We start from the raw sequence: 20,735 nt of genomic DNA, 5'->3' as shown, positions 1-20,735 counted from the left end.
GAAATAGGTTCACATAAACTGGAACAGATGGAGTATAAATAATTACAAAATTTATAATATATTAAATTAAAAGTGTTATATAATAAAATATTGATGAATAGTAAAGGTGTTGATGATTGACACACCAAAATAGTATTGGGTTGGAGCACCAAAACACTAAATCTTATGCCAAAAAGCGTTTGGCGTCAAAAATAGCGTTGGGTTGGAGATGGTGTTAAAGTAGAAAAAAAAAAAAATCTGAGCTTCCACCCAAAATCTTTTAAGGCATCTGAAGTGACCCAAGAATTATGAACTCCTTTGAAAACTCTTGCACAATCTACGAAGGAAAGTGTATTTCTGTGACAATTAATAAAGTATTTGAAGGGGAGTCTTGATATAATTGGTAAAATTGTTGTCATGTGATCAAGAGGTCATGAGTTCGAGCTGTGAAAACAGACTCTTGCAAAAACGTAGGGTAAGGTTGCATATAATAGACTTTTATGGTCCGACCCTTCTCTGAACCCCGCGCATACCTGGAGCATCGAGCTGCCCTTTTTAATAAAGTATTTGAAAAGCATCACTATATGTAAAAGAATATGTTGCTTGCATCGTTGAGAATGAAACTAAAACCAATTGTCAACACTTGGAACAAATCCAAGTGGGAATATAGTATTTGTAAAATATCACTATATATTTGATCTTGTACATAGTACTCTTGAGAAATACTAAATCTCATACCCATAGTACTCTTGAAAAATTCTTAATATATAATGTATCATCATCATCTTCTTCTTCTTCTTTCTCCCATAGAAGCCATAATAGCAGGACTTGTAACCCTTGCATTTGTATTCTATTTCCTATGGAACTTTAGAAAATCCTCAAAAACCCTACCCCCAGAAATCCCAGGAGGGTGGCCAGTGATCGGCCATCTTTTTTATTTCAAAAACGATGGCGATCACGACCGTACTTTAGCTCAAAAACTCGGAGATTTAGCTGATAAACATGGTCCAGTATTCACTTACAAGCTAGGGTTTCGCCGTTTCTTGGTGGTGAGTAGTTATGAAGCCATTAAAGAATGCTTCACAACCAACGATATCCGTTTCTCCAATCGCCCCGCCTTACTATACGGTGATCACCTTTGCTATAACAATGCCATGCTTTTTATTGCCAAATATGGACCTTATTGGAGAAAAATTCGAAAGCTAGTCAATCAAGAAGTTCTCTCAGTCAATCGACTCGAAAAATTCAAACATATTAGGTTTTCTATAGTTCAAGAAAAATGTTAAAGAACTATATGATCATTGTGATTCAACGATAAATCTTACTGATTGGATAGATAAATTGTCGTTCGACATAATTTTGAAAATGATTGCTGGGAAGAGTTATAATAATGGGCATGGAGAAATACTCAAAATAGCTTTTCAAAAATTTATGGTTATTGCCATGGAATTTGAGCTATATGATATTTTTCCTATTCCATTGTTTAAATGGGTGGATTTTAGTGGGAATATTAAGGTTGTGAAGGAAACTTTCAAGGACATTGATACTGTTTTTCAAGGTTGGTTAGATGAACATATTAAGAAGAGAGAAAGGAATGAGATTTTGGATGAAAATGAAGAAGATTTCATTGATTCTATGCTTTCAAAAACAAGCAATGAACATCTTGGTGATACTCACTCTCCTAACACCACCATCAAAGCAACAATATTTGTAAGTTAATTATCTCTAAGTGTATTAATTATAATATGTTGTGGTAGGTAATTTTTTTTAAAAAGATTATAAGCTAGCTACTGATTTTACCTCTTAGAGTTTAAATTTTACTTACCGATGATATACAAAATATTTATATAAAGCATTCATTGGTAACCTACAGTAAATGATAAGTTACTTGATATAGTTTGGTATTCCAACCTTAAATGATATAAAATGTACATATGTGATTCTTTTTAATAATAATAAGTATTCAAATGATGATCGATTATATATATCATAGTTAAACCTCTCTATAACAGTCTCATTTGTTTCGGATATTTTTTGACTATTATAGTGAAATGTTATTACGGAGAATATATATTACTAACGTAGCATGAAAACTATTTCCATAAAAAACTTGGCTTAATTTATAGTGAATGATTGGTATATAGCAATAGTGTTATAGAGGGGTTTGACCGTATAAATGAGACAATGGTTGATTGGGCGGAGTTTAACAAATATATCAAGTCTTTTTGACCTATAACTAACAATAGTACTCCTATCTAATATTCATAAGGTGTAATAGAAATGTAGAAATTAAAGGATCTATAGATATAAACAAGCTTTTTTAAACTTTTTTTCTTAATAAATTAAAAAAATAAATTTATATGACTTTTTAATATGTTTTTTTTTAGTGTTTAAGCTATTTACACCATAAAAAAATACAACATAAAGTCACTTAAAAAATATCTACAAGTAAACTTTCATAAAATATGGAATTTGTAATCTTGAAAATAAGTTATATTACTTAGATGAGCTGATAGTGCAAATATAAACTTAAAACACTTTCCTAAATAATCGTATACTAGGATTTGAATAATCATGAATTTAATATTTGAATTTCTTCTTCGTATTCTTTTTAAATATTCTCTGATTTTTCCATATATATAGTCATTGGTCTTGGACGCAACAGAGACGCTTGCTCTTCACATAAAGTGGGTAATGGCGTTATTGATAAACAATAAACTTGAGATGAAGAAAGCACAAAAAGAGATTGACACCATTGTTGGTAAAGATAGATGGGTAGAAGAGAGTGATATTAAGAATTTGGTGTACCTCCAAGCAATTGTTAAGGAAGCATTGCGATTATATCCACCTGCACCTTTATCAGTACCACACGAATCCGTGGAAGATTGCGTTGTCAACGGGTACAGTTAAAATTTTGTCCTAATTTTCTTATCATATTATAATTGTTCAAGTTTACTTGTTAGTCGTTTCAACGTGACATCTGATAATTTTTATTAAGGCAGGTACCACATTCCTAAGGGGACTGTACTACTTCCAAATGTTATGAAACTACAACGAGATCCGAAAATATGGTCAGATCCTGATAAATTCGATCCAGAAAGATTTTTGACGACTCATGCTAAAATTGACTATCGCGGGCAACACTACGAGTTTATCCCTTTTGGGACGGGGAGACGAGCTTGTCCCGCAATGACTTACGCATTGCAAGTGGAATACCTTTCAATTGCTCATTTGATCCAGGGTTTCAATTTTAACACTCCATCAAACGAGTCTTTGGATATGAAAGAAGGCGTAGGCATTACTTCACCTAAGAAAAATCCTATTGAAGTGTTAATTACACCTCGCCTATCTACTACACTTTATCAATATTAAGATATTTTGTTGTCACGTTTCATTGAGATCCAATCCTTTGTCGCTCCGATCTATCCTCAATGTTAAAAAAAATTAAGATGTTTTATTTTGGTGAAGATTATTTCACAGATGATTATTCATCTACTTTCCTTATATTGTACTCCATGTATAATAAGAAATTTGAATCTCCAATAAACGTTTCTAGGGCAAAAGTCTTAAGAATGAGTTCAGACCTCTATGGCCTAGCCTCTCCATGAAGTTCTTGTTCAAGGCTAATTTCAATTCTTTTCCTTTTTCAATTTTTTTATTATTTATTCAAACCTCCTTTAATTTTTCAATTTCAAAGTAAAGCTTATCACAGCCATTTACTCTACCATTTATACGATTGTTAAAACGTAGACTTACCCGTAAGAGTTTAACTCATATGCACTGAGAATATAATAAATAAATTTTACAATATTTATCAGTGTGTAGATATGTTGTAGCATGTATTTATCGCCCAATTTCTAGTTTACCGATATCCCTTTCTATTACGGCAAAAGACTATTACGGCATAATGGCTGAATCCTTTAAGTTTACAATTGTGGGTCGTTTTCTCAAGCCTCTCCCCTAAATTGACATGATTAGGTCTAGATTTAAGGAGCTTATTACGCTAAAGGGTTCTGCAAAAATAGCAGTCTATGATAATTACAATGTTTTTATTGACTTGATTAATGAAGATGATTGGAAAACAGTCTGGTTTAGAAGAGTTATTGTCACGACCCGAATTACACACCGTCGGAACCGTGATGACACCTAACATTGAACCCGCTAGGCAAGCCAACGTTATTAATTATTCTATCTTTTTACCTTTATCTTTAATAATTTACAAGTTAATGGAAGTAAACAGCGGAATTAGAAATGCGGAAGAACAGAATTTAACAGTTTAGCTAATACCAATACGAAATCCATAATAATAATACTTTTACCCAGAACTGGTGTCACAATCTCACGGACTATCTACGAATACTACAAATAGGGTTTGAACAAAGAAAATACATGTATGTCTCTAAAATAGGTAAGAACAGAAAGAAACAGGATAGAAGGGGACGCCAAGGCTTGCAGACGTTTGCAAGACTACCTCGGATTTCCGTTGGACTGAAGGCAGCAACCTCTAACTATGGTTTGTACGCTCTAGTACCGGGATCTGCACAAAAGAGTGCAGAATGTAGTATCAGTACAACCGACCCCATGTACTGAGTAAGTGTCGAGCCTAACCTCGGCGAAGTAGTGACAAGGCTAGGACACAACAAACAAATAACCTGCAGTTAAACAATATCTAACAGAATAACAATAATAGAGCTAATCATGAAGTAACAGGGAGGGGTAACATGCTATGGGGGATATCAACATAAGGAAACACAGAAATAACGGAATGAAACAATTAAGGCACTTGAACTAATAGCAACAAGTAATCACAACAAACAGACAATGAATGCACAGCATCACCCTTCGTGTTTTTACTCTCAATTCTCACCGTGCAATCAATAATGAAAATGTGCACGGCTTCACCCTTCATGCTTTATCACTCATCCTCACCATATGAATATTAGAAATGTGCACGACATCACCCTCCGTGCTTTATCTCTTTTCCTTACCATATGCATCAGTATCAATGTAAATGTGCACGGCATCACCCTCCGTGCTTTATCACTCTTTCCTCACCCAAACAGTGGTAACGACAAACATCCCGGCAAGGGAATCAACAATAAGAATAAATACATCCCGGCAAGGGAGTCAACAATAGAAATAAATACGTCCCGGCAAGGGAATCAATTATAACCAATCTTGTTCCAACAATTAACTTCAAAAAATGAACCTCAACTGGAACCAATACTCAACAATGGATAAGTACCAAAAAAATGATCATAAGTCTTACTCAACATGGATAATCATCAATTTAGGCATTGATAGTACTTAATAAGAATCACAATGATCACAATTTAAGACTCACGGTCATGCTTGACACCAACGTATAGATACTCGTCACCACACCTATAAGTCGTGCACAATACTAGCACATAGCAAATAAGACACAACTCTTATTCCCTCAAGCTAAGGTTAGACCAAACACTTACCTCGATTCCACGGCCACGAATCAAGCCTCAACTATCGCTTTCCCTCAATATTTCACCTCCAATTCACTTGTATCTAGTCATAATTAGCTTAATAACATCAATAAATGCTAAAGAACTCACACCCAATGCTTAATTATAGTTTTACCAACATTTTCCCCAAGAACCCAAAAATCGACCCCGTATCCGCTTGGTCAAAACCCGAAGTTCGGACCAAAACTCGATTACCCATTCATTCCCGAGCCCGGATATGCAATTGGTTTTGGAATCCGACCTCAATTGAGGTCTAAATCCCCAAATTTTGAAATTCTCAATTTTCACCTAAAAACACCCAGATTCCCATAAAAATCCCTAGATTTTATGATGAAATCTTGTAAAAAGATGAAGTAGATTGAAAGAAATGAGTTAAAAGTTGTTTACCTATGATTTGGGGAAGAAACTTTCTTTGGAAAATCGCTTAAGTGAGCTTAGGATTTGAGAGAGTTTGAAAAAGGAAGAAAATCTCATCTAAGTTAGATTTAACCAGGTGCAGTTATCGCATTTGCGATGACAGGTTCACAAATACGAACTCGCAAATGCGACCCATGCTTTGCCAATACTAAGATAGACCCGGCCTGCTACCTTTGCAAATGCGAACCAGTGTTCGCAATTGCGGCCTCTACTCTTGTCATATTTGCGACTCTGAACTTCGCAAATGCGAAGGTCCCCTGCCCGGCCCATCATTGCACGAAGCAAATTGTTGTTCTCTTGACCATTTACATACTAATCTTCGGTCATTTGTCAGAACTCGACAAGTTCTTTATCAATATCATATCTCTAAGCTTGCCACATAATATATTGACTTTAACCGTCACTATTCCCATAAGGTAAGGCTGCCACGTGGGTGTGGGGTGGGGATTTTAATCGTTATCCAAACTTATTAGATAATTAGGTAATGTCCTGTTACCCCGTAATTAATCAATTACCCACATAATTAAGAATTATCTTAAATTACTTAAAATACTACTCATTTTTAATATACTTTATATATATCCTACTATCATGGTCATGTGGTACAATATAAATAGATACATATACTATTATTTGAAACATCCATGTAAAAATATATATATTTCTCAACTTCTAATTGTCCTAATCTCATATAAAGAGTACAAATTTTCGTACGCTTAATTCTTAAAAGTTTAAAAAGATAACCTTCTTTTCTTGTGAGAAAATAATTTTTATCTTTACAATAAAGAAATTCTTTTTGTATTATAAATTCTCAAAACGGAAAACGGATAACTTTTCTTATGATAAAATACTATATACTCTTATAATAATAAAACCTCATTTATAAACTCCTACATGTCATGTATATAATTTAAAACTTATCACAACCATATAAAATCGTATCTATCAACTTTTACCGAAAATGGTTTACTTCAAAGAAAATACCTATCAAGCCAATATATAGTAGTTCGGAAATTCTTCAAACTTACAGGGTCTTACATCCATATCTTCATGTATAACCTTAATCCCTTCCAACTCATATGTTATTACTTCGACGAATCTTAACGTTAAGGTACGGGATATAACATCCTTCTCCCCTTTAGAACATCCGTCCTCGAATATTAACCCTTAAATATTTGCAAAAAATTCACTAGGGTTTCCTCTGTAAATTAAACTAGAATCCAAACTATATCTGAAGTCGCGACTATTCACAACTTTTTTTGTACTTGAGTATCTCATAACTTCTTGACCTTTACCTTACTTACCTTTTAACCTCGCATCGCATCTTCTGTTTCTTTCATAACCTTCCTTCCACATAGGCGAAAATTACGCCTTAAAGTTCTATTGTAATATCAGCACCTCTAGTGCATACAAAACTTGGTGAAAACATCATACTGACTTCTTACGGCTCAACTCTAAGGCATGATCTGGAAACAAAATAAGGGTAATATTTCCTAAATGTCCTATAGCCTCTCAATTATAAATGTGGCGCGTAACACACCCATAAGTGAGACTCTACTAGGCATGGCTTTGTAGACTCCCTAGGACACGAACTGCTCTGATACCACTTTGTCACGCCCCAAACCTGGGGAGGCGTGGCTAGCATCCGGTATCGTGGTGGCCCGAGCTAACCACTTTGTAAATCATTCATTCCTTTTATAACTATCATGGGCCAACATGGCTACAACTCATAATGTACAATTGTAAGTGGGCAAATATTATATTAATGAACCATCGTTCTTAAAACATGAATACATATGGGTCGTCAAGGCCTCTGACATACTGCACAAAATGGACCTCTGTCTACAAAGCCTCTATGATTGTTTGACATCAAATGGGACAAGGTATCGGCCTACCCATAAGTGTGTATCAAAATTCTGACACGATGACTCATAAAACTCGACTACACTCCGAATGAGGTGGAGTTTTACCGATCCTTCGCTGAATGCTGACCTCGTCTACTATGAGGGCTCGTCAAACTGATTGTCTATATCTGCAGGCCTGAATCCAGTGTCCCCAATAAAAGGACGTCAGTACGAATAATGTACTGAGTATGTAAGGCGCATAAATGAATATATAAAAGACCTAGAAGAAACATGGAGTAAATTACTTACCTGTAAGTCTGGGTAACTCTGTAAATCATGAAATACTTATAGTGTCATGCATATGCGTATGAATGTCATGTCGTGCATAGGTACATGTGCTCATAACATCATCAAGCCTCTGAGGACATCCCATCATATCATCTCGGCCATTGTGGGAAAAATCATCAACGTATACCAGTTGATCAGGTGGTGGTGCGTATATAACGCTATAACCTTTCCCATATCCCATATATATATATATATATATATATATATATATATATATATATATATATATATATATATATATATATATATATATAACTCCATCTGGTCATGGATCAATATGCATGTATAAATGCATGAAATGCATATGAAATACGTTAATAAAATCTCTTGGTACATCATAAGACCATCATGTCTCTGATTAATATTATGAAGTAAACTTTTTCAACTCACGTATTTTTCTGAGACCCATGAACAGATGATAAAATAATAGAACACATGGGAATTCAAGAACATAGGTACCTCTAATACTTCTATGAATAGAGTCATTTATGAAAGTTGTGCATTTTCTCGTTTCGTTCATATCGTATAGATCGTGCCAAAAGAAAGAAGGAATAACCTTAACATACCTTATCGTCAAACATATTTAGTCCAAAACCGAGCCACGGCTCTGTCATGGGGATCAATCCAAAGCAATGGATTAGACCACTCTTTTTCACATACCAGCTTCCAATACAACACAGACCTTCCTACATAGGTATACTGTTTATATTATCTATAATAGTTAATGATTTAAAGAGTTATCATAACATCCTGCTTCAAAGTATTGTCCATGGGCACAAAAACACTATTCATTTATGGAAAGAAAGGTTTTCTCATTCTAAACAAAATCATCCAATTACATTAGAAAATAAAGGTACTACAAGACTCACTTCTATACAGCATCAACTTCTATTAATCAAATCATAAAATGATGCATATTTGTCGATCCACTCGGTACAAACAATTACAATTCCATCTTGATAGCCATGGCCTGTGAAATTATAAAACCTGCACTACGGTGGAGGGAACTTATCTGCCTGATATACAAGACCTCAAAGGATGGTCTCTATCAATCTCCCGGCCGAAGTCAGTGTTCAACTCCGCGGGGGTTTCCATGTCCAATCCGAGTATTCGCGCCTATGGACTCCCCTTTTGAAGGAAGCTTGCGAAGGGCTGAATGAGAGATAGAGCTTCAATCAAGAAGAATAAAATTGTATACTAGACCTTCCCTCACGGGAGAACCAAGCAAGGGACGAGCGCTAGCGAGTTTAATACTCTAGTTTGCTTCACGCATTACACCATATAAAAGGCTGCTTAATGCTAATGAAAGCGCGAACACTATGCACTTCAGGTGACAGATATAGTATATTCTTTCATGAACCTCGTATTACAAAGCATATCTTATGCACATAAAACTCTAGCATCTTTAAGAGAAAGCTCACAATCAAGGAAGAAACAATCACTTACAATTTTGTCTAAACATAAGTTTCAATCAGTTTGCAGAAGAATCTAGACATCTCCATGGAGATTGAAAGCAAAATCTGTCCGAGGTATTTTGAGCAAGCTCATAAAGGCATTGTATGGTTGAAAAACACAGCCGAGGAGCGGTATATAACAATACCAGAGTTCCTAGTTCAGTAAATTGTTGTTCTCTTGACCATTTACATACTAATCTTCGGTCATTTGTCAGAACTCGACAAGTTCTTTATCAATATCACATCTCTAAGCTTGCTACATAACATAATGACTTTAAGAGTCACTATTCCCATAAGGTAAGGCTACCACGTGGGGTGGGGCGGGGATTTTAATCTTTATCCAAACTTATTAGTTAATTAGGTAATGCCCCGTTACCCAGCAATTAATCAATTACCCACATAATTAAGTATTATCTTAAATTACTTAAAATACTACTCATTTTTAATATACTTTATACATATCCTGCTATCATGTTCATATGGTACCATATAAAATCAATACATACACTATTATTTAAAACATCCATGTAAAAATACATATATTTCTCAACTTCTAATTGTCCTAATCTCATGTAAAGAGTACAAATTTTCGTACGCTTAATTCTTAAAATTTTAAAAAGATAACCTTTTTTTCTTGTAAGAAAATAACTTTTATCTTTACAATAAAGAAATTTTTTGTACTATAAATTCTCAAAATGGAAAAAGGATAATTTTTCTTATGATAAAATACTATCTACTCTTATAATAAATAAAACTTCATTTATAAACTCCTAAATGTCATGTATATAATTTAAAACTTATCACAACCATATAAAATCGTATCTATCAACTTTTACCGAAAATGGTTTACTTCAAAGAAAATACATATCAAGCCAATATATAGTAGTTCGGAAATTCTTCAAACTTACAAGGTCTTACATCCATATCTTCATGTATAACCTTAATCCCTTCCAACTCATATATTATTACTTCGACGAATCCTAATGTTAAGGTACGGGATGTAACATAATGGGAGCTTTTTTCATAATTGTTGGGATATCATCAAGGATGATATTGTAGCATTTGTGCTGGAGTTCTTCAAAGCCAAAAGTTTGACTAAATTCTTCTCACATACTTGTTTGGCTCTGATTCCTAAAATTGATATACCCTCTTGCTTTTCTGATTTCAGGCCTATTAGTCTCTCTAATTTTTCTAATAAGATCATTTCCAAAAATATATCTTTAAGACTTAATCCTTTCCTACATAAACTTGTTTCTTTGGTTTTATTAAAGATGGGTTGATTTTGGAAAATGTTTTACTTGGTCTAAGAGATTATCCATAATATCCCTGAAAAGAATAAGGGTGGTAATATTATGATCAAGCTTGATATGGCTAAAGCTTATTATAGAATGTCATGGCCTTTTACTATGTCTGTCTTGAATAGATTTGATTTTTCTGAAAATTGGATTAGTATGGTTCATAATCTTATCTCCAATGTTTGGTATTCTATTATTGTGAATGGTTCTAGATATGATTTTTTTCTCTTCCTCTTAAGGTCTCGAGCAAGGGGATCCACTCTCACCTTCTTTATTTATTATAGCTGCTGAGATTTTGTCTAGATCTCTTAGTAAACTATACCATCTTTCTAAGTTCATCCCTTTCTCAATGGCTGATAGGCTTCCTAAAATCAACCATTTGGCCTATGCAGATGATATTATTATTTTTTGTAGTAGTAATTCTGAATCTATTAATCTAGTTATGAAACAGCTTAGGAATTATGAAAAGAGTTCTGGTTAATTGGTTAACAGAGACAAGAGTTTCTTTTTGACTGCTCCTAAGACTGCTGCTAATAGGATTAATAGAATTAGGAACTGTACTAATTTCATGGACAAGAATATTCCTTTCAACTATCTAGGTTTTCCTTTGTATGTGGGTAGAAAAAAGATTGAATATTTTGATAATCTGATTTGCAAGATTGTTAAAAGATTGAATGGATGGCAAGGAAAACTTTTATCTTATGGTGGTAAAATTGTTTTAATTAATAGTGTTCTACAATCCTTACCCATTTATACTTTGTCTGCTATGTCTCCTCCTAAAGGGACTTTCAAATTAATTAAAAAACTTTTTGCTAATTTTTTTTGGGGCGATACTGTTGATAGAAACAGTTACCATTGGAGTTCTTGGAATAATCTTTGTGTCCCTATGAATGAAGGCGGCATTGGTGTTAGAAAGATGGAAGATATTAGTAACATGTTGGCTATAAAAGGTGGTGGAGGATCAGGTCCACATCATCTTTATGGGTAACTTATGTTACACAAAAATATTGTATTAGATCTCACATGGTTACTAAGTTATGGGCCTCTGGCAATTCTCACGCTGGGAAACATGTCCTAAAAGTGAGGAATATTGCTGACAGGCACATCATCTGGCAAATCAACTCAGGTACATATAATTTTTGGTGGGATAATTGGTCCTCGAAGGGTCATTTAGCTGGTTTGTTTCCAGGCACTAACAGGAGTTCTAAAACTCTAGTTAGTAAGTTCATAGTTGATGGCAAATGGAACATTAACAAGCTAAAAGATTATATTCCAAACCATATATATGATTCATCACATCTTTAATATCCAGATTGGGGACCAAAACAAAGATGATAAACCCTACTGGGATTGTTGAATTATATGTCAAATTTTTGTCCCACATCGGTGAGCTCTTGAGGGTTGGGGGGATTTTCCCCCTATAAAAGAAGGCTTAATATTTAGGATTTAAACGTACCTCTCATTTGCCTTCTCATCTGTTTAAGGCATTTGTATCTTCTCTCTTTAGTATTATTTCACTTGTATTTTTGGAGTGAAATAAAATATTGGTTGTGTCCGAGGAGTAGGCAAAATTAGTCGAACCTCGTAAATTCTGGTGTTCCCTTTATTGTTGCTTTATTGTCTTATTTATTATTTGGTGGCTGTCATAATTTTTGGTATAGTAGTTGTGACTTATTCACACTATATACATTTGGCTTCCGCAACAATTGGTATCAGAGCCAAGGTATTGTCTAAGTATGCTGCATGGGACTTGGTAAGAATTTCTAGACCAAAGCATCAATTTTTGAGTAAGGAATGGCATTCTTGTATCCCTTTGAAAATGTCTTTTTTAGTTTGGAGATTATGGAGAGGTAAACTTCCATTTGATGACATTATTGCTAAGTTTGGTAAGCCTCTAGTTTCTAGGTGTAACTGTTGTATTATTTGGAATAATGAAACTATGCATCATGTTTTCATGAAAGGAAGAGCTGCTAGTTATGTATAGAGAACTTTTTGGGGACCCTCTTGGCATTAGTTATCAACCCATCCTATTAGATATATGTTAGACATTTGGTGGCAAACTAGCTCTGTTAATGATGTTCATAAATTGGTGCTACATATTACTCCTATAGTTATATGGTGGGTATTGTGGAAATAATATTATGCTTGCAGGTACAACAACAACATACCCAGTAAAATCTCACTAGTGGGGTCTGGGGAGGGTAAGATGTACGCAAACCTTATCCCTACCCCGGAAGGGTAGAGAGGCTATTTCCGGGAGACCCTCGGCTCAACAGAAGAGATAATAATTTCAGAAAAGAAACGAAAGAAGAGATAGGTTACAACAAAAGAAGCAAAAGAAGTGATAATAATATCTTAAACTAGACCAAATAAGTGAAAGGGAGTGCAATAATATAATCATATGCAAAATAACAAAACAGTGTGAACATAACATATACCGCTACCAGACATAAGCAAAACTCTATCAGACTACCCGGTACAAAGAGGGAAAAACTATGAACTACCCCCTAGCCTACAACCCTAATGCTCGACCTCCACGCTTTCCTATCAAGAGCCATGTCCTCAAAAATCTCGAGCCGCGTCATGTCTTGCCTGATCACCTCGCCTCAATTCTTCTTAGGCCGCCATCTACCTCTTCTCGTACCTGCCCAAGCCAACCGCTCGCACCTCCTAACCGGGGAATCTATGGTTCTCCTCCGCACGTGTCCAAACCACCTAAGCCTCGCTTCTCGCATTTTGTCATCCACGGGAGCAACACCCACCTTCTCCCTAATAACTTCATTCCTTATCTTATCCAATTTAGTGTGCCCGCACATCCATCTCAACATCCTCATCTCGGCTACTTTCATCTTCTGGATATGTGAATATTATTGTATGTTACAATGAGCCCTATTTATATGTATACATAACACCATAACATTCTCCTATTTCCTATAACATCGTCAAAGAAAAGATACTCTAAGAAGATATTGCTACAAAGATACTCTATGCTTGCAGGTACGGAAATCAGAAAAAGTTTAGCATGTACAAATTGAAGCAACAGGTCAGTTGGATCGTGAAGGCAGCAATCAAGAAAGCTTATCCAAATTGTAATCTTACAATGGCTTGGATCAGATTCTGTGAAACTCAAACAAGGATGCATCCAATTCCAAGAACTACTGTTGTCTATTGGGAAAAACCAGAGCAAGGTGCCTTCAAGCTAAACACAGATGGTAGCTTTAACAAGGAAGATGGGAAAGCTGGTTTGGGTGGTGCTTTGAGGGGTGATAAGGGTGACATTATTATGGCATTTTAAAAAAGTATATGATAGATCCAAGAGAAGGAACTAAAAAGGATTCACATCAATTGGAACGAAAGGAGTAATAGTTATAAAAAGGAGGGGGGCCAAATAAGATGGAAGGTTAGAAGAGGGTGTACCTTTATCCAAAAATTGCTTAGCAATAAGTAAGTAATTAAGCTTGCATCAACGATTAAGATCTTATGTAATTTGTATGTTTCAGTTTTGTATAAATTCGAATGTAAAGGACAAGAAAATCAACCCAATGTAAACAGGTAACTAAACAAACGAAATTAAGTCACATTCACAACAGTAGAAAATATCAAATTTACAATATCACTGCAAACTTGAGTTCTCAATCACAATGCCATTAGGGATCTAACCCTAATTAAGGCAAAAGTAGTGGAAGAAACATACATTAAAACCCCCATATATGCATCCATATTATTCATACATAAACTTTCATATTTATTTATTTATTTCCTATATACTATATAACATTAACTACATGGATGCTTCTTCTTTTATTCCAACATAGTCTTGAAAACTTTAAGGCTGGACTTCATTTTCATCTAAGGCTTTTGCTTCTGCAGCTGAGTAACAACACCTACAGCCTCCATATCTACTGTGTCCACAGCAACCATATCGGCAGCCGCCACCTCCCCAGCCGCCGCCTCCACGTCCTCCCCAGCTGCCACCGCCACGTCCACCATAGCCGCCGCCTCCCCAGCCATAGCCGTAACCACCTTGTCCACCATAGCCGTAACCATAACCGTCATCTCTGTTACCAGCCACTGCATGATCATCTTTTTCCGCAACTACAGCATCTTCTGCAAATATAATTTTCACACTATTAGTATAATTTAAAATGTCGTAACATGTTACTATTTGACCTTTTAGATAACTAGTTCCACTTATTAAGTACAGTTACATTGTACTTATATTATTTTCGACCTAACTAATTGTCTAAAAATTCTTTTACGTATAGAAGTTAAGACTCTACTTTAAATTATCAACTAAGATTTGCACATTATTAAAGGGTTTTTTTCACTTTTAGCCCGCGCCCAGAAATTATGTACATTCGATAGCCGAAAAGTGTATAAAATTTGTATGATTTTTGTATATAATATGCAGAATGTATATATACAAAAAATATACAAGAATATACATTTTTCTGGATATTATTTTGATATCATTTTCCCATTATTAAATGTACTATAGGAATTCTATAAATAGGCTCAAGTATGAAATTTACGAGGTGTGCAACATCTCCGGCAACCATAGCGGCCGTAACCACCGCAGCAGCCATATCGACAACGGCCTCCGGCCCCGTATTGGTCTGTTTCCTTTGGCTCCTCGCTGTTTATTTCTTCCACTTTTTCATTAGCTGCAACAGTACGGATAAGGGAAATAGAATATTGAAGTTTTTAATGAAACAAACATGGATTTTAAATTGTGCTCGTAATTTAAAGAGATGAAAGAAGAAGAATTAACCTAAATAACTGCACAATCGATTAAATTAAAAATAACCGACATATGTATAACAATACATATATAATATGTCTGTGCCCTATATAATCAATGCATAAAATATATACTGGAAAAAAAATCGATTGCTATTCGTGTAAAGATAGTCCTATAAGGTACTGTAGTTATATATATAAAAAGACAATATTCTACTTTTTTCAAATTGAGTAAAATATCATTAACTAATTAAGTTGTCCCTCTTTAATAGCTCCATCAATAAATAATGGACTGAAATCTCTTGTACTCACAATATAAAAAAATATTACAATTAGATAAGTTAAAATTAATTAAACAATTAAAGAGAATTTTTATAATTATATTGATTGATAACCGGAGAAACTAAAATGATGTATGTAAATTAAATTCTTACCGGACGTGCAACACCTACGACAGCCATAGCGGCCACCACAGCAGCCATATCTACAACGGCCTCGGCCTCCGTACTGATCCGTTTCCTTTGGCTCCTCCTTTTTGGTTGTTTCTTTCACTTCATTAGCTGCAATAATGATAAATTTTATAATTCATGAACGCTTTATATGCGAAAATTAGTAATATACACTAATTTAGATGAACTTTGCGAATCCACCAATAGTAAAATTGTAAATAGCTTCTTGCACATATTATGCTAATATGATGAAAAGATATCCATGAAGATAAAGTGTATATATATATATATATATATATATATATATATATATATATATATATATGTATGAAGTAAAAGCTTATCATATTATGAAAATAGAATGAAGATTAACACTAGCACATGATAAACGTCCAAAGAGTTGAAGCCCTATTTATTTAAGAAAATGATATTGTATAGTCACTCTCAAAATAATAGCCGAAAAATATATTTTTCGTATATATATATATATACTCCCTCCGTTTCAATTTATGTGAACTCATTTGACTGGGCACGGAGTTTAAGAAAAGAGAGAAAACTTGTGGTGTAAAATGAGACACATATATTTTGTGTGGCTATAAATCATTGCATAAAGGTAAATTATTTTCAAATAAGGAAATAGGTTCGCATAAATTGAAACGGAGGGAGTATATATATATATTTTTGCGGCTATGTACTAGTTATAAATAATTTTCACCGTGGGCTAAAAGTGATCTCTGCCCTTTTACTTAGGCACCTAGTTCAGTCAAAAGTGCTATTATAACTTGCATTTTAAGTAAGGGCGTAACTATATCGGGTTCACATAATAAGAAACTCTTTTTAATTACTATATTTTTCAAGTGAATAAAGATCTTACAATTTATTCTAGTAACTAGTAAAGAAGAGAAGATCAGAAATTATATAGAAGAGTAAGATATATACTACGTAGTAATTATTTTTGTTCATGCGAAAGAAAAATGAGGTAAATATTTAAAACACAAAACTTCTATATCATAATAATAGAAATATATGAAAAGTTACTCTATACCCTTCTTCTTTTCATCTTTGGATGTTTCAGTAGCAATTACAGAATAGGATATGAGAAGAAGAAGGAAAAACAAAGGGAGAATACAATTCTTTAGCTTCATTTTTTGGGTAATAAAACTATGTTGGAAGTGAGTAAATTTGCTTTCAAATCCATATTTTATAGCAAAAGAGGAGTAGTAGTAATATTACTATAATGGAGAAAAAACCAAAAAAATTCATTAAATGAAGCCAATAATTTCAATACTTTTTCTTCTATGCCTATCTATGCAAATGTTGTTGGTTGTTGAGGATTTTGGATCCTTTCTAATATTTTCAAAATCTTATCAAAGCAATTTTTTTCGATCTTCATCTTTTTCAAACGTTTATCAATTTGGTTACAATATGTGCATATCTTTTTCAAACGGGACGCCTTATTTGGTCGCCCCCATTTAACCTATACCCATTTTTTAAAAAACTTTTTAACTTGTACTCACTTCTTAAATAACTTCAGCTCCATTTTTCCTCCTCCTTCTCCATCACCGTCACAACCTCACCCCCAATATAATGAACGTAAAGAGTACAAGGTTTTCACCGGCCTATAGGTCATAGCTACTCAATAGCATGGATGGAATTATAAAGCCACAAGAAAACTCTAATCTATTCTAGAAGAGATTTGCAGGCACTCCTCATTGCAACAGTCATCTTTTATGATTATGTGTTCCCAACCCTCTGTTAATGTCATGTCAACCAACTGTCATCTTTTAGTCTGTTTCTGTAGTTCTTAAATCCTCGATCTCAAAGGTAGCTAATATCCAAGAATTTATTGTATGTAATACATGTTGCTTAAATGACGTCCATATGATTCTCCGAAGCATGATATTTGACGATCCTAGCACCTCCAATAACTGAAGTCTCCCATTTACAACACAAAAACTTCAGCTCTAGAGCTGAAGTTTTTGTGTTGTAACTGGAAACTTCAGCTCTAGAGCTGAATATTAATAGGTGGTAAAAAACTTCAGCTCTAGAGCTGAAGTTTCCCATTTACAACACAAAAACTTCAGCTCTAGAGCTGAACTTCAGGCCCGGCTACTAGAATGCTGAAGTTTTGCGTGATTGCCTTTGTTACTTCAGTCCCGTATGCTGAAGTTATGCGAAAAAGCGGGTACGCTTGCAATGTTTTTGCAAAGCGGGCACAGGTTAAAATGTGGTACAAAAAACGGGTATAGATACAACTGCCCCACGTTTTCATCACTATCAGTTTTATAAAGTTGACGGTCTTTTTTTTTAACCAAAAATTTTGTACCTTTATTTTTATAGCAAAGCTAGCTGCTTCCAGAATATTAGCTTACCCTTTCTTCTTTTTTTTTAAATTTCGTTTTCATTATTTAATACCCAAAATTTGGACATCATTTGTAAGAAGTCAAGAATGTTCTGTTATAGATGATTTCACTATAGAAGTCAACCACTGAGGTATGCACATTATCAGCCTTGGTTGACCAAGACAAGGATATGCTTCAGCCTTCAGGAGAATATTATGTTTAAAATTAATAAATTAATTACTATTTGGGGAATCAAATATATATTTTTTAGATATAGAATTTTTCACATTTAAAAATCTTTAATTATAAAAAATTGAGATCCCCAAAGAGTCTAATTTTGTTGGTTTTTCTGGAGGTTGTATATATTATGTGAAGATTTTGTTGATATATTTTAAAATGAAATAGTACTTTGAGTTATTGTAAATATAAATTTGGAATAAATTCAAAATTAGCCAGATTTACAAGTGTTCATTCAAAAATAGCCACAGTTTCAAAAGTAATCGTATTTTAATCACTTTTCATGTAAAGATAAATCTGAACCAAAATACTGTTCAAAATCCAAAAAAATACTCCAGTATATTATACTGGAGTTCCAGCATAAGTATACTGCTGGTCCAGCATAATATACCTACAATCTCCAGTATATTATACTGGAACTTTTCGCGTGTTGGGAGTTCCAGCATAATATTCTGGAAGTTCATATACATGTCAACCGATCTCCAGTATATTAAGCCGGAACCTTCCGTGTTGCAGCAAAATAGTAGCTATTTTTTAATAACTTTGTAAATACTGACTATTTTTGAATGACCAATTCGAAAACTAGCTAGCACGTGCTATTTTTACTATAAATTTTATTTCGTATTTTGTAAAGCCAAAAGTTGGTTCTCGAATTGGGCCGAAAGGCACGCTTGATATCATACATGGGCTAAAGATCAGGCTTTTGCTAGTAACAAGTCTTAGGGATTGATGGAATAGCCTTCAGTCTAATAGCCTATTTGGCAAAACTTCTACGGTCAACTTATTTTGAAAAGTATTTTCGTAAAAATGTATTTTTGATAATAAAAAAAACAGTTTGTATTTAGCTAATTAATTTAAAAAGTATTTTTGAACAATAATTAGTATTTGGCCAAGCTTTTAAAAAGTATTTTTAAGTATATTTTTTTCAAAAATATTTTTCGTAAAAGTACTTTTGGGGTAGAAACTATTTTTTTCTGCTTCTCAAAAATTATTTCTGCTTCTACTCAAAAATATATTTTTTTTCCTTCTAAAAACATCACCATCACCTTAACATTAGAAGAAGAAAAAACTTTTGGCCAAACAGGCTATAAAACTGAACGTTTGGTATTTTTCTCACGATTTCATATTAACATCTTCCAATCAATCAACAAAAATCAAGCTTTATGTAACAAATCAATTTTGCCTATCTATATCTATCTATCTATTTATATTATTATAAAAACACGAATATTGTACGTTAAATATTGAACGACAAAAATATTCTTGAAATATTGATCGACTCTTTTAACCTTAAGAAATTAAATTAAGCTTCATTACATCCGGGATAAAATAGTAACAATCGCTAATGGAATTCCTTATATTTATGGTCTTTGAAGGCAAGTAAAATTTAAGTATTTTTGTTATATCCTGTTATCTAAAACTTTCTTTCCATTGATGCTGCTAATCATAGTCCTTTGTCATTTTATTATTATTTTTATTTAAGTAATTTTTGTTATTTATATTTAGGTGCAAATATTTGCTTTTCTTTATTTGTTATGTTCTTAGGAATGGAACACAATTGATTCTTTCTTAAGAAGGTAATTTCCTCTTTTATTTACATTACGAATTCTCGGAATTGAAAATATTTGATTCCTTCTTAAAAATATATTTTCCTTTTTAGTTGTGTTAGAAATTTAGGGATGCTTTTAAAAGCTTTTTATTCAGTTTGGGTTAGGAATTTTAGGAATGTATTTTCTTACTTTAAACACAATTTAATTCCTTCTTAAAAAATGCTACTTTATTAATAAATAAAAAAATCTTCCGCGAGGTTGCCTTTAAATATCCAAGATTAATTTATCTTTGTATATAATTTTGTCCTACCTAAAATTTAATATTACTTGATCATTGCATGTTTTTAAATAAAATAAATATATTAAATAAGATATGAGCATATTGCATATTTCTACACTATCAATAAATATAAATACTATCTAACATAATTAAGTTGATTATATATGCAAGTTTAGACGATGTTTGATTTTTTTCATGTAATGACAATGATTTTTTGCATTTAACTTTTTTTATTTTTGCCACATTAATTGCTTTACAACAAGCCATATATACATCTTTTATAAAAAATAATGCTTGCATTA

The 20,735-nt window shown here is 33.5% G+C and overlaps 1 protein-coding gene and 1 pseudogene across 2 annotated transcripts; one reads left to right on the top strand and one right to left on the bottom strand.

The window, feature by feature from the left end:
- Positions 1–728: 728 nt before the first annotated feature.
- LOC107809464 (nicotine N-demethylase CYP82E4-like) lies at positions 729–3,426 on the top strand (annotated as a pseudogene).
- Positions 3,427–14,392: 10,966 nt separating this feature from the next.
- On the bottom strand, positions 14,393–17,217 carry LOC107807315 (uncharacterized). Of its 2 annotated transcripts, none has more exons than XM_016631671.2 (4): positions 17,070–17,217; positions 16,010–16,135; positions 15,368–15,499; positions 14,393–14,942 (listed from the first exon to the last, which is right to left on the bottom strand). In XM_016631671.2, the coding sequence occupies exons 1-4, from the start codon at positions 17,167–17,169 to the stop codon at positions 14,662–14,664; spliced, it is 639 nt and encodes a 212-aa protein (XP_016487157.2). In that variant the 5' UTR covers positions 17,170–17,217; the 3' UTR covers positions 14,393–14,661. The 2 variants fall into 2 exon arrangements, with proteins under 2 accessions (XP_016487157.2, XP_075112961.1); XM_075256860.1 differs by having other exon boundaries at positions 14,393–14,939.
- Between the last annotated feature and the right edge of the window lie 3,518 nt (positions 17,218–20,735).

The sequence above is a fragment of the Nicotiana tabacum genome, chromosome 7 (assembly GCF_000715075.1).
Source record: "Nicotiana tabacum cultivar K326 chromosome 7, ASM71507v2, whole genome shotgun sequence".
NCBI classification, from domain to species: Eukaryota; Viridiplantae; Streptophyta; class Magnoliopsida; order Solanales; family Solanaceae; genus Nicotiana; species Nicotiana tabacum.
Note: the sequence above shows the minus strand (reverse complement) of the source record. Positions and strands in the feature narration are given on the sequence as shown.

What these genes read in the sequence shown, in the direction of transcription:
- LOC107807315 (XM_016631671.2), bottom strand. Translation starts at nt 17,169, where the DNA reads ATGAAGCTAAAGAATTGTATTCTCCCTTTGTTTTTCCTTCTTCTTCTC. An exon ending in TCGTAGGTGTTGCACGTCCG is followed by an intron (nt 15,500 to 16,009) that starts GTAAGAATTTAA and finishes GTACTGTTGCAG; the next exon opens with CTAATGAAAAAGTGGAAGAA. An exon ending in CCGGAGATGTTGCACACCTC is followed by an intron (nt 14,943 to 15,367) that starts GTAAATTTCATA and finishes TTATATTTGCAG; the next exon opens with AAGATGCTGTAGTTGCGGAA.